The 16,075-nt window shown below is 35.4% G+C and overlaps 3 protein-coding genes and 1 long non-coding RNA gene across 5 annotated transcripts; 3 read left to right on the plus strand and 1 right to left on the minus strand.

The window, feature by feature from the left end:
* The first annotated feature begins 1,801 nt into the window (after positions 1–1,801).
* Positions 1,802–4,015, plus strand: LOC124490797 (uncharacterized). Of its 2 annotated transcripts, XM_075730823.1 has the most exons (5): positions 1,802–2,309; positions 2,379–2,533; positions 2,621–2,807; positions 2,901–3,226; positions 3,299–4,015. In XM_075730823.1, the coding sequence occupies exons 2-5, from the start codon at positions 2,519–2,521 to the stop codon at positions 3,881–3,883; spliced, it is 1,113 nt and encodes a 370-aa protein (XP_075586938.1). In that variant the 5' UTR covers positions 1,802–2,309; positions 2,379–2,518; the 3' UTR covers positions 3,884–4,015. The 2 variants fall into 2 exon arrangements, with proteins under 2 accessions (XP_075586938.1, XP_046909310.2); XM_047053354.2 differs by having other exon boundaries at positions 1,812–2,309; positions 2,621–3,226.
* A 3,482-nt stretch (positions 4,016–7,497) lies between these two features.
* LOC124490809 (fatty acid-binding protein) lies at positions 7,498–8,255 on the plus strand. Its single transcript, XM_047053366.2, has 2 exons — positions 7,498–7,727; positions 7,790–8,255. Exons 1-2 carry the CDS (start codon positions 7,661–7,663, stop codon positions 8,119–8,121), a joined length of 399 nt encoding a protein of 132 aa, XP_046909322.1. The 5' UTR covers positions 7,498–7,660; the 3' UTR covers positions 8,122–8,255.
* Positions 8,256–10,049: 1,794 nt separating this feature from the next.
* Positions 10,050–10,589, minus strand: LOC142597513 (uncharacterized). Its single transcript, XR_012832221.1, has 2 exons — positions 10,483–10,589; positions 10,050–10,252 (listed from the first exon to the last, which is right to left on the minus strand). It is a non-coding gene; the product is annotated as an uncharacterized LOC142597513 (long non-coding RNA).
* Positions 10,510–16,058, plus strand: LOC124490799 (uncharacterized). Its single transcript, XM_047053356.2, has 2 exons — positions 10,510–12,065; positions 15,043–16,058. Exons 1-2 carry the CDS (start codon positions 11,813–11,815, stop codon positions 15,696–15,698), a joined length of 909 nt encoding a protein of 302 aa, XP_046909312.2. The 5' UTR covers positions 10,510–11,812; the 3' UTR covers positions 15,699–16,058.
* The last annotated feature ends 17 nt before the right edge of the window (positions 16,059–16,075 follow it).

A 16,075-nucleotide genomic window follows, 5' to 3' on the forward strand; every position in this document is an offset into this window, starting at 1 on the left:
TAAATTAGATCAAATTAATTGTCCAAGTGTGGGGCAAGGAAACAAACAGCATTTGGTGTCACATCATAGGTGTGGTGGTGATGGCCATCATGGCTATAGATTTGTTTGATATTCATAAATGGCCATGGCCATGGCCTAATCGACGATCCATCAATTGATTTGATTGATTGATTGATTAATTCATGCAGGGCTAATTTGTACGTACATAATGATATTATAAATCATCATTGCATGATTGATCGATGATACACCACCGAATAGGTCTGGCCCAATTTCTTTTATTCATGTGCATGGGCCACAGAAATATTTGTGAATTTGAAAAGGCAGAGAAAAATTTCCATAAATGTCAAAACTACGTTTGACATTCGTTAACCAACAAGTTTTTAAACAAACACATTTAAAAAATCATAATGTCCAATGGCCATACCATGTGATTCCATGTGTCATGATCGTGATCATCGTGATCGTTTACCATTTTTTTTTTGTCCAAATGGACCATGATTATCGATTTGATTTGATTCGATTTTCATGCTTCTTCATGATGATATCAGATGATTGCTTGAATAATAAATTTGAAGCCCAAAAACGAAAATTTCGATTGTTGTTGGCCGTTTTGTTTTGTTTGTTTCGTTTGTTTTGTTTGTCTGTTTGTTGTTGGGCGTAAGTAACATTGTAATCACGCGTTTGATCCTCAATGCATTGGAAAATCATAAAATCGTGTGCCATATCACATAGAACTTGATGGTGATGAACATGAAATTCAAATTGCATTTTCTTTTTCCATCAAATTGAGAAGAAATTTTATTTTATTATCATTTCCAAACTCAGCAAATTGTATGTGTTGATTTCTTATTGATTGTGGCCAGATTAACAGCATATCTTTAAAATCCGATTTGTGATCAAATATCACAGCCATAAATAAATCAGATCAGTATGTGATTAATAAATCATGAAAACAAATGCAAATGTCTTTCTACTTACAGGATTGGATAATCTCCAAGAATAGAATTGAATTCATCACATGTTGTCACCACCGATGAAAGTGAAATGAAGTGAAATGAAAACTTTTTGTCCAATTCGAATTCATCATGTTGGCTATTTCAACATGACTAGATTACATTCGAATCCTATATTGATTTGGATTTGGATTTGGATTTGGATTTGGATTTGGATTTGGATTTGGATTTAGATTTAGATTTCACTTGTCATGTGTGTAATTAACAAGTGTTGAAAAAATAAACTCATTAGACTTGTTGGCAACAAAGAATTGATGTTTGTGTTTTTTGGCCCAAGGTGCTTGTGGTTATCGATTTCCAATTTTCAATCATCATCATCAATGGCCATTCGCATTCATGACAAACAAACAAACGATCGATTATCGGTGATGATGATAATGAGATGACCTTAACCTCCATTCATCTCTCACACCATTGACCATTGAGACTGACATTGTTTGCCCATTTGATGCATAAAAAAACTAATCTATCGTCCTTCGTGTTGGAAATTGAACAAGAATTTCCAATCGGAATTGCAAGTTTTGCCTGTGAACAAAACAATACTTTGATGGTCCTGTTTTGTTGTCTGCATGAAAAACTGCAGATAACTGACGACGATAAAAAAAAACTGTATCACATGTGTGTTGTGAATGGCCAATTCATTGTCGGCCACACCCACCTGGATCATCATTCATTGTCTTTTTCTCCTGTCATCATCATCATCAGGGCAATAAAAACAAATTTTCCATCAAAACACATTTTGTGTGTGTGCGTTGACCCTGATTATTTGGCGCCCATCAACACAAAATATGGCCAATTTATTCAATCGAAATGCAGCTGGTGGAACAAAGCATTGATAATTTCTCAAGGTAAACGACGCGGGATGCACACATTCCATTCACAGTGACAGTCCACATCCAGAAAATACAATAGTACCCAATAGACCATTCACCACAAGTTCAAATCTATCACCGCCCTATTATTATTGATATTCGATTCGAATGGAATTAATCGATTGATTGGCCGATTTTTTCATCAAGCTCAACTAATTTAAAAGTGTGAAATTTTGTTACAATTTTCCACCAGCAATATGTTGGCCTGATTTCATTTTGTTTGTTGGCAAAATTAGATCAATCCATCAGAAATCAAACTTGATCCAAATGCTAAATGAATGAATGAATGAATGATCAAATTTAATTTCCAAAACACATGATCCTTCTCTCTCGTTCTCGATCTCAAAGATTGTCTCTCTCATAATTTTTTGGCCATATTTTCCATATTGATATTCAATATTGAATTCAGCACACGATAATGGTAAGTGAGAAAACTTTCAATAAAAAAGCATGTTAAACATTTCGATTCTCTTTTCTATCACATTAATAGTGGCCATTGTGGACATCATAAAAATCCAATGATCATAAACATGAATGGTTCATTCGTTCATTTGGTTTGTTTGGTCCACACAACTTTGACAGTGACCAATTGTGAATAAATCATCGCCATCAAAAAAACGAGACGAAACGATGAAATATTTTATGGTGAATTTGATATGAAACATTTATTGAACATTGAATTTCATCCTAATTTTGCCTTTTCCATTCTGCACATTCATTTTACACCTATAGTTAACGACGATATTGGCTGCCATCCTAGCCATAGCAAATGGTCAACATGCATTGAGCCAAGCTGGCCAAGGTCAATACTATACACCACCAACGCCATCAACTTCGGCTACATTGGGCCAAGCATATAATCTATCGCCACAACAATTGAGTCAACCAATCCGAGTGTATGGTTCGGCGCCCACTGCCGGTTATTCACCCGCTTCTGCTGCTGCTGCTTCTGTTGGTCAATATAGCCAGTATTCGGCTCAACCGCAAGCTCAGTATTCGGCTCAACCACAAGCTCAGTATTCGGCTCAACCGCAAGCTCAGTATTCGGCGCAACCACAAGCCCAATACCAAGCTCAACCGCAAGTTCAAGCGGCCTCGGCCATTCCTTCCAATTATGGTTGGCAAGTTCAACATCAAACATTGCAACCACAACCGCAACCACAACCACAAGCTTTAGCAGCTGCTCCAGCACAAGCTCCACAATACGCTTCCGGTGTTGCACCTGCTACTAATGCTGCACTTCAACGATATGCTGTTGCTGCTCCAACCACTCCATTACATCGTCCAGCTTCGGTCCATTATGCTCAGATTGGCGAAAATCTAGCAGGTGATTATCGAGTAAGTTTTCAAGAATTTTTTCCGTTTCTCTTCAAACACCACTAACTATCTCTATTCGATGAATAAATACAGTTTGGTTATCGAACTGGTGATGGCAATAGTTTCCGTGAAGAATCGCGATTGCCCGATGGCACTGTGCAAGGTCAATATGGATTCGTCGATGCTGATGGCAAACAACGTGTAGTCAAATATCAAGCTGGTGTCGGTGGTTTTCAAGTTTTGGGTGGCGATGGTGCCGCACCTGCTGCTGCTGCTGTTCATTCGGCCCCAGTTGCTCGAAGTGCTACACCACCAGTTGCTGTTCATCAGCCTGCCGCTGTTTCACTTGGCCAATATTCTTCACCATCGATTCCACAACAACATACGACCACATTACAATTGGGTGCTGGTGGCGCCCGATTTGCTTCGCCTGTTGCTGCTTCAGCATCACCAGCCGTTCCAACACAACACATGACCACATTGCAATTAGGTCCTGGTGGTGCCCAATTTGCTTCACCTTCAGCTGCCGCTGCTGGCCATCAGAATACGTTGACCATTCGACCAATTGCTGCCATTGCCGTACGTGCTGGTCAATCCGCTGGTCCTGTTCATCAATCGTATGGACAACCTGCAGCTGCCGTTGCACAACCACAAACCTGGGGTTCGCATTTGGGTTAAATTGATAGGATTGAGTGCCACATATACAGATAAACATTGTTTGAATGCATTTTTTGTCCATATATTTTCTCTGCATAGAAAAAACATTTCTCATGTCTGTTCATTTTGATTAAATATTTACAATTCAATTAATCCCATGTGATTTCTTCGTTATTCTGATTCTGATTCGTTTCGTTTCGTTTCTCAATCACATTATCATGACATTGAATAGAATCATCCATGAACAAGTTTGTCAATATAGAATTGTTGGCAACATTACATATATAAATAAGAACAACCAAGCAACCAATTAACCAATTTCATTTGAAAATTCATTATCGATGAAGAAATTCAATTCAACATGGTTTCTATTGATCATGATGATAGTCATGACCACCGTGCAGATGGCAAAGATTCTAAACAATGAGCAAAAGAAACCATTCCAATCTGAACCAACAGAAGTGATTGCTACAAATATCATTGCTCCAGCTACATCCATTCAGCCTAGCACCCGTAAAATAGGGAAAAGGAAAAAGTGCTGGTGATGGATTGCTTCCTGATGATTATATTAACCACCAAGCCAAGTAACATCATTATCGATAAAGTGGCATCCAGAAATCGGTAAAAGCCGGAAAGGTAGAAAGGCAAACTCATCCTGTATGCCGTTGAATATGAAATATCAAAAATGCGCATTCACATACTACAAATGTCAAATCCTTGAAAATTGTCTGTTTTATCAAAATTCAATGCATCCACGTCAATATTTCCTATAAAATTTTGTTGTAGTTATTATTTATCGTTAATTAATTCTTGATCATTCATCCAACAATAAAACTCAAAAACTCAATGTCCATTAAGAACGTAATTTCCAATGAATTACACATTTCACAACCAACCAACCAACCAATGTTGTTTATGTAATCCTAAAAAAATATTCAGACAAATCAGCCAGATTAATGAATTAACTAGAAACAAGAAAAAAAACACAGGATGACCATGAACATCCATCCATTGCTTTATACCTACACACACACACACACACAACAGATTCGAGCATTTCGAGGGAAAATCACAGTCATTTCATTGATTCGCGGATTTCCCCTTTCCTGGTCTGAAATGGATTCTTTCGCAAAGAATAAATATAAAAAGGGCCAGCTTGACCAACGGAGAATTATCATTATTGTTGTCGAAAAGTAAAGTGATTCTTCAAGAACAACAAATCTCCTCAGCATCATGAAACTTGCATCGATTTCATTCATATTGGCCATCGTAACCATGATCATCATGGCAATCGCTTCGTCACCAACTGGTGTTGAGGCCAAAAAGAAAGGCTTTGGTGGTGGATATAAAAAATTTGGCCATGGTAAAGGCGGATTTGGCTACGGTAAAGGCGGATACAAAAAAGGTTTTGGTAAGAAAAAATGGGGTCGTTAAACCAAAAGCCAGATTGCGATTGCATTCATCATTAATTTTGTCATTTTGTTTGTTTTCCAAAAATAATTTCCAAATTTATTGAATGACCCCATAATAATAATAAATAAATAATAAAAACGTTTAATTTCATCGTTTCAATGTGAACATTGTCGTTTATACGAAATGTATAGGATGATTGAAATAATCATCATTATGATGACGAATGCAACCAATGCCATTTGCTTGATCAATTTATTACCTTTCCAGTGATCACGATGGTGGCTGTGATGATGATTATTATCAGGTTTCCGATGTTGACATCGATTCAATTCCTTCGAATTATATGGATACAGTCGACACATGGTCATTGCGGAAATTGTGTCCAGAATTCGTCGTTGGTAATCAAGCCAATCTTTTCGATCATTTTTCGTGCATACCGTTTGAACATGATGCTCAATACAACCGAATAGTTCATAGATGGCGCAACACGTATCTTCAGATGTTATGTTCATTGTTTGAATTTTTTGTTCATATTTGTCCACAATTTGATCATTACATTCGTTGGCAAGATCCACGGTGATTTTCGTGCCATTCTTGAATCGAATAACGTGTGTTTTTAATTGCTGTAAACAATGTTCAGTTCTGGCTGTGACCTTCGATAATGGCCATATGAATCGATGTTTATTCGGTACCGGAATCGGATCATGATGATCACAATATCTGACCCATTCAATTTGACGGCATAATGTTTGCTGTATTTGTTGATATCGAAGCTTTGCATACCAAATAACTTGTAATGCTAATGATGGTGAACACCAACGTCGGGCATTCAATTGATAGCATTGTAATTGTTCCCAAATGATGCAACATGTTTGCCATAATGTTGATATCCATGTATGACGGCCAAATGGACTGAAATCACCGGCTGCATGCTGTTGACATTGCTGGATCAGATCCAATTGTCCATTAAAACATTTTAGAACCAAATCATTTGGCTGTTCTATCGATGCTGGTAATGATGATGCCTTGATAATGATCATCATCATCATCATGATTATGCATGTGAAACATGAAGAAATTATTCGCTTCGATTGCATATTTCGAATGTTTTGATTAGTTTCTCAGATCAACAAATAGTTTGATTTATCACCATGTATCATCATTGGCTTTTGATCAAATCAATTGTTTGCTCCACTATGCAATAAAGCAATAACACCCCCCATTTCCAAGTAACAGATTCGTTATCATTTTGACTTTGTTTTTTAAATAAAATTTTAACTTATCCATTCGAAAACACAGGTCCACAAGACAGCCGACATAATGCAGAACAAATCAATCAATCAATCAATAAATGAAAAGCATCAGACTAATAAACAAACAGATCAATCATTCAACAATCAGATTTGTGTCTTTTTTCAACAATTTTCCGAAGAAAAGTCGGATAACTGTGCATAATGAAAATTGTGAATTTGTCCAGATTTTCATTCATTTCCGATTTGACACCTTAAATAATACGATACGACTTGGTTGTTTATTTTGACACTATCCGAATGAATGATAAAGTTTCATATCACTCGAGAACGAATCAAGATGGGTTCAGTGTAACAACAGAGTGATAACTTGATTCGAAGGACAAACCGCCAGACGTATTCGATATGATGATGGTGATATTAATTTGATTAATGCAACCACACATACACTAATCATCATTGAATTGAATCTCTTTTTTCAGTACATTTCTATGAAGAAGAACCCTTTCATCATCCATTGATCGCATGATGGATTAATATATCAGTATATCAGTATATCGATGATCAAATGAATGAATCACAAAACGATAACGAAAACAACATCATTATCATTCTTTCATTCATTCATTGAATTGTTTTTCACAAAAACGAAAACAGATCAAACATTGTGTTACATGTGTCATTTCAGTGAGATAATAATCTACCATCGAAACATGCAAGCAATTCGAACATTCCAACACATACACACACACATACGCAGATATGGAAATCAAATTTCAAAAAATGGAAATCTGAAAACCATGATCAAATAACGGACGTGACCATCATCGCGTCCCACTCTTGAATCCTTACCACATACCATACTCACTGTTGTAATTGACGACAAATTTATCAACACAGAGGTCTCCGCCCTGTTGTTGTCGTTGTTGTCGTATCTACATATCTGTATATCCGATTTCAGATTACGAATCGGGTTGCTTCATTCTCAGTCTCTATAAATATCGACGCATTTTCCAGTTTGTGCTTCATACGGTAACCATTCACCGAATAATAAATAACAGTCTTCTCGTGCCCACCATAAATTTTTCGACTTTGATTTTTGATTTGCTTTCATCCGAAACAACAAACGACAACAATGGCCATCGAAGGAAAATATCAAATGGAATCTTCGGAACATTTCGAAGAATTTGTCAAAGAAATGGGTAAGTACAAGTAGTGATTTGTCGGATGTGGCTTCAAATTTGGTTAATGTGTTTGTGTTTAGGCCTTGACGTCGACATGACCAACGTTGATCTCTCGAAAACTTCGACCATGGAAATCTGCAAAGATGGTGACGTGTATCACATCAAAAGCGAAACGGCCGGCATTGCTCATGAGATCAAATTCAAAGTGGGCGAAGAATTCGAAGACGACATGAATGGACATAAATTCAAGAATGTCGTCACCATGGAATGTGATAACAAAATGGTGCAGAAGAAAACATCGGCCGATGGTGGCAAAGTGGTGAATGTTGTGAGAGAATTCACTGATGCCGGTTGTACAGTGAAATCCACCTACAACACTGTCACTTGGACTCGTGTCTATAAACGCATGTAGATCATGATGATGGCACATTAATCGAGCCATCATTGGCTTATTATTTGATTTGGGATTTTAAGATTCTTCACTCTCTCTCTCTCTCTCTCTCTCTCTCTGCATGAGAATAAAATTTTTCGTTCGAATTTCAAAAATTCAATTGCATTCGCCACCGTCAGATGGCGAATTTGATTTTTACTTTATTTTTTTCGGCAAACGAAATTATTTATTAATTGAAAAAACTAGTAGATTTAAATTGTATAACAAAACAATGAATAATATCATGATGAACAATGGATGTGTGGAAATTGACACAGCAATGTGAATTTAACACCATAATGCACATATCCGAATTGTCATCCCATGATCAAACATTGAACATCAAACAATAATCAATCAAAAGATGTAGGTATGGCGATTGCCATTCATTCTCAGTGTTGGGTTTGGCCATCAATCTATCTCTGTCTCGATGTTCTGGAACATTCACTCGATGCAAACAACAACATCAACAACAACATCATCAACAACAAAAACAATGCCATTTCCAATTGTTGTTTGCGTGTTCATTGTTAATTAACGAGTTGGCATCTGAGATGAATAAATAATTTCTTCGCCATTTCATTGTCAGGGTACAATCGAATCCACTTTCGTCATCACCATACTAATGATGATCATTCATTCATTCATTCATGATGGTGGTGGTGGTGGTGGTTCATAACAAAACAAAAACCGAAATGGAAATTGTTCACGTAATCCAGCAATCAATAAAGTAATCAACAGGTCTATGTTTATGTGAAAAAGGGAAATTTAGAAAGTTGTGAAAATCACACAAGACCAACACACCCTGATAATAATAATGATTGGTAATCATTCTCAACCACAACGATTACAATCGATCCATGTTGATTGTGTTTTAACCCTTAAATCAAATATACCCATTCAGCACTGGTTAAAACATTTTGCTTTGGGCTCTTTCGGTTTGTTTGGTCAACGCACTGATCATCACATCAATCAGGCAAAATTCACATCAAGTTTTTTTTGGGAAAAAAATGTAGAAAACCAACAATAATTATCGAGCTGGTGACGACATTTCATTTCATTCATTACCAACAACAAGTTGAATCAAAATTAATCACACACACACACAATTAACGTTGATGATGATGATAATAATGAATGATAATTTGCCAGTTTGATTCCAGCCATCCAAGGTCGGATGTATTCAATGTGTGTGTGTGTTCGGAATTGTGAAAGTAAAATATTTTTCCCTTTCTTCTCTACGATTCTTTAGTTTATGACATATTGACTAATTATATTGAGTAATTATCGAGTGATTGATTGATTGACCGATGCAGTCCACGTTTGTTGCATGATATGCAAATATGAATGATCCACCTGCCCAAATTGTGACACATGACGATGAATCATATCCATACGGTAACAGAGAAGAAAACTTGATCCTAGAAAATGAAACAAGTTTAGATTGGCGAATATTTAGTGATAATGATGACGACTGGCCTTTCACAATATCCATCGACATTGGCCCATTCCAGTTTGGATAATTAATTCATTGCTCATTCATTTAGAGGCTTCTGTTGTTACACTTACCAATCAATATGTCTCACTAACAACAAGCTCATTCCGAACATGAATGCAGTAAATCAAATGGCAAATCATCATATAGTTAATAGTTAATGTATCCAATGGATAATTTCGTTTCCAAATTAGCTTTTTTATGGCACACAAATATAAACTGAATAGACTGAATCCATCAAATATGTGTTTATTACAGCCCAATATCGACTAATACAATAGTCGTCGATTAATGTCAATGCAAACATCATCATCATCATTTCCACCATGATTGTTGACTATGATGATGACAAGCAATAAACAACATGTGTCATTAAAGATGAATTCAGATGACAATCATTCAATCAAATCAGAAATCAGAAAAAATCAGCAGTTTTTTATTATCATCACCACTCAAGTCAACAAGGTTATCTAAAAAATGGCAATACCGATTCAGTCGGTTGGATCATTCAAGTGAAAAAGGCGGAAAAGGAATGCTCAGCAAGGATCATGCGTCGTAATTTTTCCAAAAATCCGAACCAATTTTTTTCTCCCAAAGAAAACGATTGATTAATTAAACCTGCGGGGTGAAACAAAAACAAAAAAAAAAACAGAAATAATAGACTCGTCCAACATTTCTTATCTTTGTCTTGATATTTTTTCAATATTTATCACCACTGGCCATCTTCAAACTTGATTTATGATAGCCACCACCGCACAACAACAATCGTTCAATCCATCAATGGATTTAAATATACAGTGGTTGGGTCAAAGTTTATGGATGGGCGTTCTCATTTTTGGTAGCAGTACCTGACCTTGATGGTGGTGGTGGTAGGCAGTGTACTGTCAATATAGCAACAACAATAGCAGTAACTCAGATAAAGAATTGTTTTGCCTCGCAAAAAACCGTTGTTTCATTATCCTCTGTTGAATGGCAGGCCCTGTCAAAAAAATTCTTGGGCAACCTGCAGGTGATAGCCATAGATTGTAAATGTCTACAAGTGGTAGAACATTCGACAATTTTCTAATCCATAACACACTCGGTTTTCGACGAAAAAAATTCAATTTAAATTGAGAGCTCCCACGCAAAAGTGTGTGTAGTGTTGTGCATGTGCTTGCTGCTGTTGCTGTTTTGGTGCAAGTGTCTCAAAGTCGAGATCAACAAAATTAAAAAAATCAAATAAAAAACGAAACAAATCAAACATACTTTCTCTCCTCACATTTTTAGCCTTCGAGATCAGGCGACTACCATCCATTTATCCATTTATTAATTCATCCATCCGACTATCAATTTTTTTTTCTTTATAGCTGCGCCTGTTTTTTCTCTTTCTTCTTCTTCTACTTCACAAACAACAACAACAACAACAACACATAAATGCAATTTGGTCATCATCATGAACAGAACGCATTTCACATATATTGAATTGTTGATCCTTTTTCTTTCTATTTTTCGTTTCGTTTCGTTCGTTCGTTAGTAGTGCTGCACAGCCTAAATAAAATAAAAAAATTTCGATCGCTGCTGATCTGATCTGTTGATCTGTCTGAAATGTTTGAAAAAATGTTTTAATCACACTCAACTTGTGTTCAGTCATCATCAATCCAAATATCTCGAATCGTTCGTTTGGTCGGTAGTAGTCTGCTTTTCATTTGGAAATTGTTGCCAGTTCGAATTTCCATCACCATTATCATCATTAACAACCACCATCATCATCATTGTTATTATAATCAAACAACAATCGGTCGTATCCAGACCGCCAAACTGATTTTTTTGTTTTGTTTTGTTTTATTTCCCCAACGCCACGCCAACTCTTTTTTGACAATCTCTCTGTGATCGTTGTAGTTGTAGTTGTATATAACGGTGGTGACTCTTTTTTTTCTCGGCTTTAATTTTGAATTTATTCATCGGTTGATGATTTTCTTCTGGAGACACGGTGACAAAATTCTTTTCTGTGAATATCGAAAATCGTCAAATTCAAAAAAACACTTGTCACTTGAATAATAAAGAAAAGAGATAGTAAATAAAAAAAGTAAAGTGAGAAAACATTGCCATTCGAATTTCTCATGTCCCACCAATATATAAAGTGACAATCGAATGGAATTATCGATTTGAACGACTGCTGCTAATGCTGCTGCATCCATAATGTGTGCAAATATCGGAATGAAATTTTCATTAAATTATTTTTGGCCACTGTGTTTGTGTTGGCTATTGATGAATCAATCATTTTCATACGCCACATGCCATCATCATGATGATAATCAATCATCGATACATTTCACTAGTCTCAATTCAAGTTCACAACATAATCAACGATCACAACGATCGGTACCAGAATTCGAGGCCACATTGAATGCGATGAAATGTGCTCTACGAATCGTTGGACTTCAAGTTTCAGGTATGTCTTTTTCGTTAGTTGATGCAATATTAACAAATTTAACAAATCCAACCATGTAAATTTTCAACATTTTGTTTTATCAAGCCATAGATCATTATGCTAGAAAGAAACAGTTTCATTGACCTCTCTCTCTATATATCTCAACACATTCAAAATCTGATCATAATCATTACTGATGGCCGGGTTATGAATTTTGTTTTTTGAATTTCAAATTCAATTTTTTTTTCATTCATTTGAATTTCGATTTCAGCATTTCTACACACACATGTGTCATGTGTCTGATCAATGAACCCTTCAAAATCACTTGTTGGATGTGAATTTTCCTTTAAAATTCAAGTGTTTTTTTATTTCATATAAGGGCAACATATTGAAATGTCAGTCTGAAGTCGATGATCGGATGCGGAACCACACAATTGATGATCACCAATTAGGATGTGCTAAACAAACAATTGACAAACAGACCATCCACAGACAAGTTCATCAATGATGATGATAATTGAAGGCAAGTGACAATCATTTGATTGTCTCAACACTTGATTTTTTCTTCAATTTGACCAAATCGTTTATTGACCATGGTGATGATTGCGTTCTATCACGCAAACCTATCTATCATATTTTGATTGTCATAGATTTGTCTATAAATTGGCTATTTCCTCTCTCTTTCTCTTCACATCCAAATTTGGACATTTACAGCAAACAAATGTGCCATCAGAAACTATTTGTATCAACACAAGCCATATAGATTGGATAATTATCTGGCATAGTTTGTTTCTTTTTCTTTTTCTTTTTTTTGAGAAATTCAGATCATATCCAAATCTATGTGGTTTCTGTGTCATAATGTGTTTTATTTTCCCTGTTGTTGATGATGTTAAATGATGATGATTGGATCGAATGGATCATTTGATGTTTAAATTAGTCACATATTTAAACGATGACATTTTCTCTACATATACAGGAAAATGGTGAACTTTTGGAGAAAAAATGCAAATCAATCCATGTGTGTTTCAATGTTTCAATGTTTCAGTGTTTCAATGTACTTTATTTTCCTTGATGAATGAAATATGAAATGGCAATTTGATTATTGATCATAATTAATATTCATCTGGCTCTTTTTTTATCGACCATTAATGATCGCCTGATGATCGTTGCAATAATTGAAATTTCGTTATTTTAGTCAATTAATCGAGGGAAATTGTGTGTGTGTAAACGGTGAATTAATCAACGAGATTTACATTTTTTTTCTGTAATTAATAACCAAGGTTTTGAACAAATTAATTTCGTTCTCACTCCAATTTCTTATGGCTGAACAACATTCTAATCCATTCTATTTGAATCAATGCGGATATAGTATTTATTTATTTGATCATCAGTCAAATTTGTATTGCCTTTTGGCATATTTCATCATCGTATCGATTGTGGCATAAACAAAGCAACAGGATGTCCATTATCATTGGCAGTAATAATTGGTGGTTTTTTTCAGAATTGATATTACCACACTGGTGAATATATTATTATATTCTATTACTATGGTAGTAATATATCAATTTTGTCTACCAACATTGCAACCTGTCAAGCAAACTATTTAGTGGTGAATGAAAACAAAACACGAAAACACCAAGTATGCTTCGATTCCATATATTGATGACATGTGATGGAATGGAAAATTATAAATTCCACATACCACTTGCTGTCAATTAATTAACGTGTTGCTACGTGTTGCTAACGATAACTATGCCAGTACACCAAATTCAAGGTTATCATTGATCTTGATTTGGAATTTTAATTTTTTCAACCATTTTCTCTGAATAACCATAATGATAAAACACATCATTGGTGATGATATGAAGAATTCAATTTTCGTTAGAACCAATAATAATCACACACACACACACACACTGGACAGTTTTATTGATTATTATTCGATAACAAACATCTATTAAATTGATGGTTTTGTTTTTCAAGTGAATGTGCAATAGTTGCGTGAACAAAAAACAAAACAACAACAACAACAGATTTCGATCCATAATCGTGATGATCATCTTCTAGTGGCATCCAGTAGCTAGGAGAGAGAGAGAGAGAGAGAGAGAGCTATATTAATATTAATATTAAAATAACAATAATGATGATGGCCAATGGCCACGTGATAATGATGATGCACCTGCAATGTTGCAAATCGTTTCATCACTCATCACAACAATACCAATTCATTGTCAAGGATTTTCTTTTTCTTGGATTCATTCATTTATGCAAATTCTTTTGTCTTGCCTGGCGGATGCTTGGCGCTGTGTTGTAATTATATGTTGATCATTCTCTAGTTATATGATGTCCTCCTTCGATCATGTTGATGATGACAATTGGATTTTGATGATCCAAAATAAAAGTAATTTTTTCGCTTTCTATTAGGATATTTTGTTGAAAATGAATTGGTGTGAATTAGCTAAATTGACGGCATCGAATTTTTTTTGAAAAAAAATTTGTTTCGATTGCATTTTGATTTGATTTGTGTGTGTATGATTGCATTGACCCTGTTTTTGTCAATTTTTTGTAATTGGGCAAAAAGTTATTTTCTCTGACACAAAATTGATGGACAGAAACAACGTGCTGCCAATGGAAATGTGTGAAGAACCAAATTATCATTTTATGATTCTGTTGTGGATTTTTTCTGTCTTGTTTGGTGGTTGTTTGTTTGAATAGAAATTAGCTCCTGGTTTCTCCGATTTCTCTGATTTCTCCGACAATAAAAATATGATGACCAAATGCTAATAAATAAAAATCAAACAGGTTTTCGATGAGCATGCAATAAGTGTAAGAATTTCGTATCCATGTTGATGACCAGAAAAAAACAATCAAATTGAAATGGCTGTTAAATAGCTAGAGAAAAGCAAACTGAAACTGACCTTTTTTCAATTAATTCAGCATTATGATTATGATTTTTTCATTTTAATTAATTTTTTTCTTTGTTTCCAATCGAATGTAGAACACCATAACAACATGTTCATGTGTTGCGGCTTATGGAAAATGAAAACATTCATGAAGGACACGGCTGATCGTGTGTGTGAAAATGCCCATGAATCGAAACGTGTATTCGATGATTTCATGACCGACGAGCTTATCTATGGCAAATTCACACATTCCATTCTAGGTGATGATACATTGGATTGTAAAAAATATCCGGAAGGATCACCTGCCTGTGAACGTTTGTTTGCCTTCATAACATTCATCGTGGTCATGATCATTCTGTTGATATTGCTGTTGGTTATGGGTTGTTGTATGGCCACCGTTTGTTGGCATCGATCACGTCGTCAATATCAACAATTATTACGGCTCAAATTAACCAATCTGGATTCAGACGAAAAGAATGTCTTTCTGCAGGACCATTATGATGCAATAGAGAAAGCACATTCGACGAAGCGAAGAAACTGGACCAATAATCTCAAGGTATTGATTCCAGGTCGACGACTAGAAATGAAACAACGTCCCATTGATCGACTCAATCAATCACAAGTGGATTCATCCGGGAAATCTAGTCCCGATTCGGCTGTACCACCATCAACAAATTCAACGACAACATCGCGTAACACATCCACCTTGACGTTGAATGAAAATCATCACCAAGAGAAACCTAAACAATGATGGTCACATTCCATTCAACCATTTGCTCAACACCTTTAGTGAGAGCTCTAATTTATCATTCTCTCTCTCTCATTCTCATTTATTTGTACTTTTTTCGTGGATCTCGAATTTCTCATCATCAAATCAATCAATCAATTATCGATACAACAACACACACACACACACACATAATATCCATAACTAGAAGTGCCAAATATCACCCATTTACACACTCACGCACACAAACACACAATGTGATTCTTTGTATTGACCTTTGTAAATCAAATTGTGGTATATAATAATCTGTATTTGGATATAATCGTCATCATAACATAACAAATAAATAAATAGTAAAGCTTTTTTTTGTTTCGTATAAAAAAATCTCCCAAAAATCGTCT

This window comes from Dermatophagoides farinae, chromosome 4 (genome assembly GCF_024713945.1).
Source record: "Dermatophagoides farinae isolate YC_2012a chromosome 4, ASM2471394v1, whole genome shotgun sequence".
Lineage (NCBI taxonomy): Eukaryota > Metazoa > Arthropoda > Arachnida > Sarcoptiformes > Pyroglyphidae > Dermatophagoides > Dermatophagoides farinae.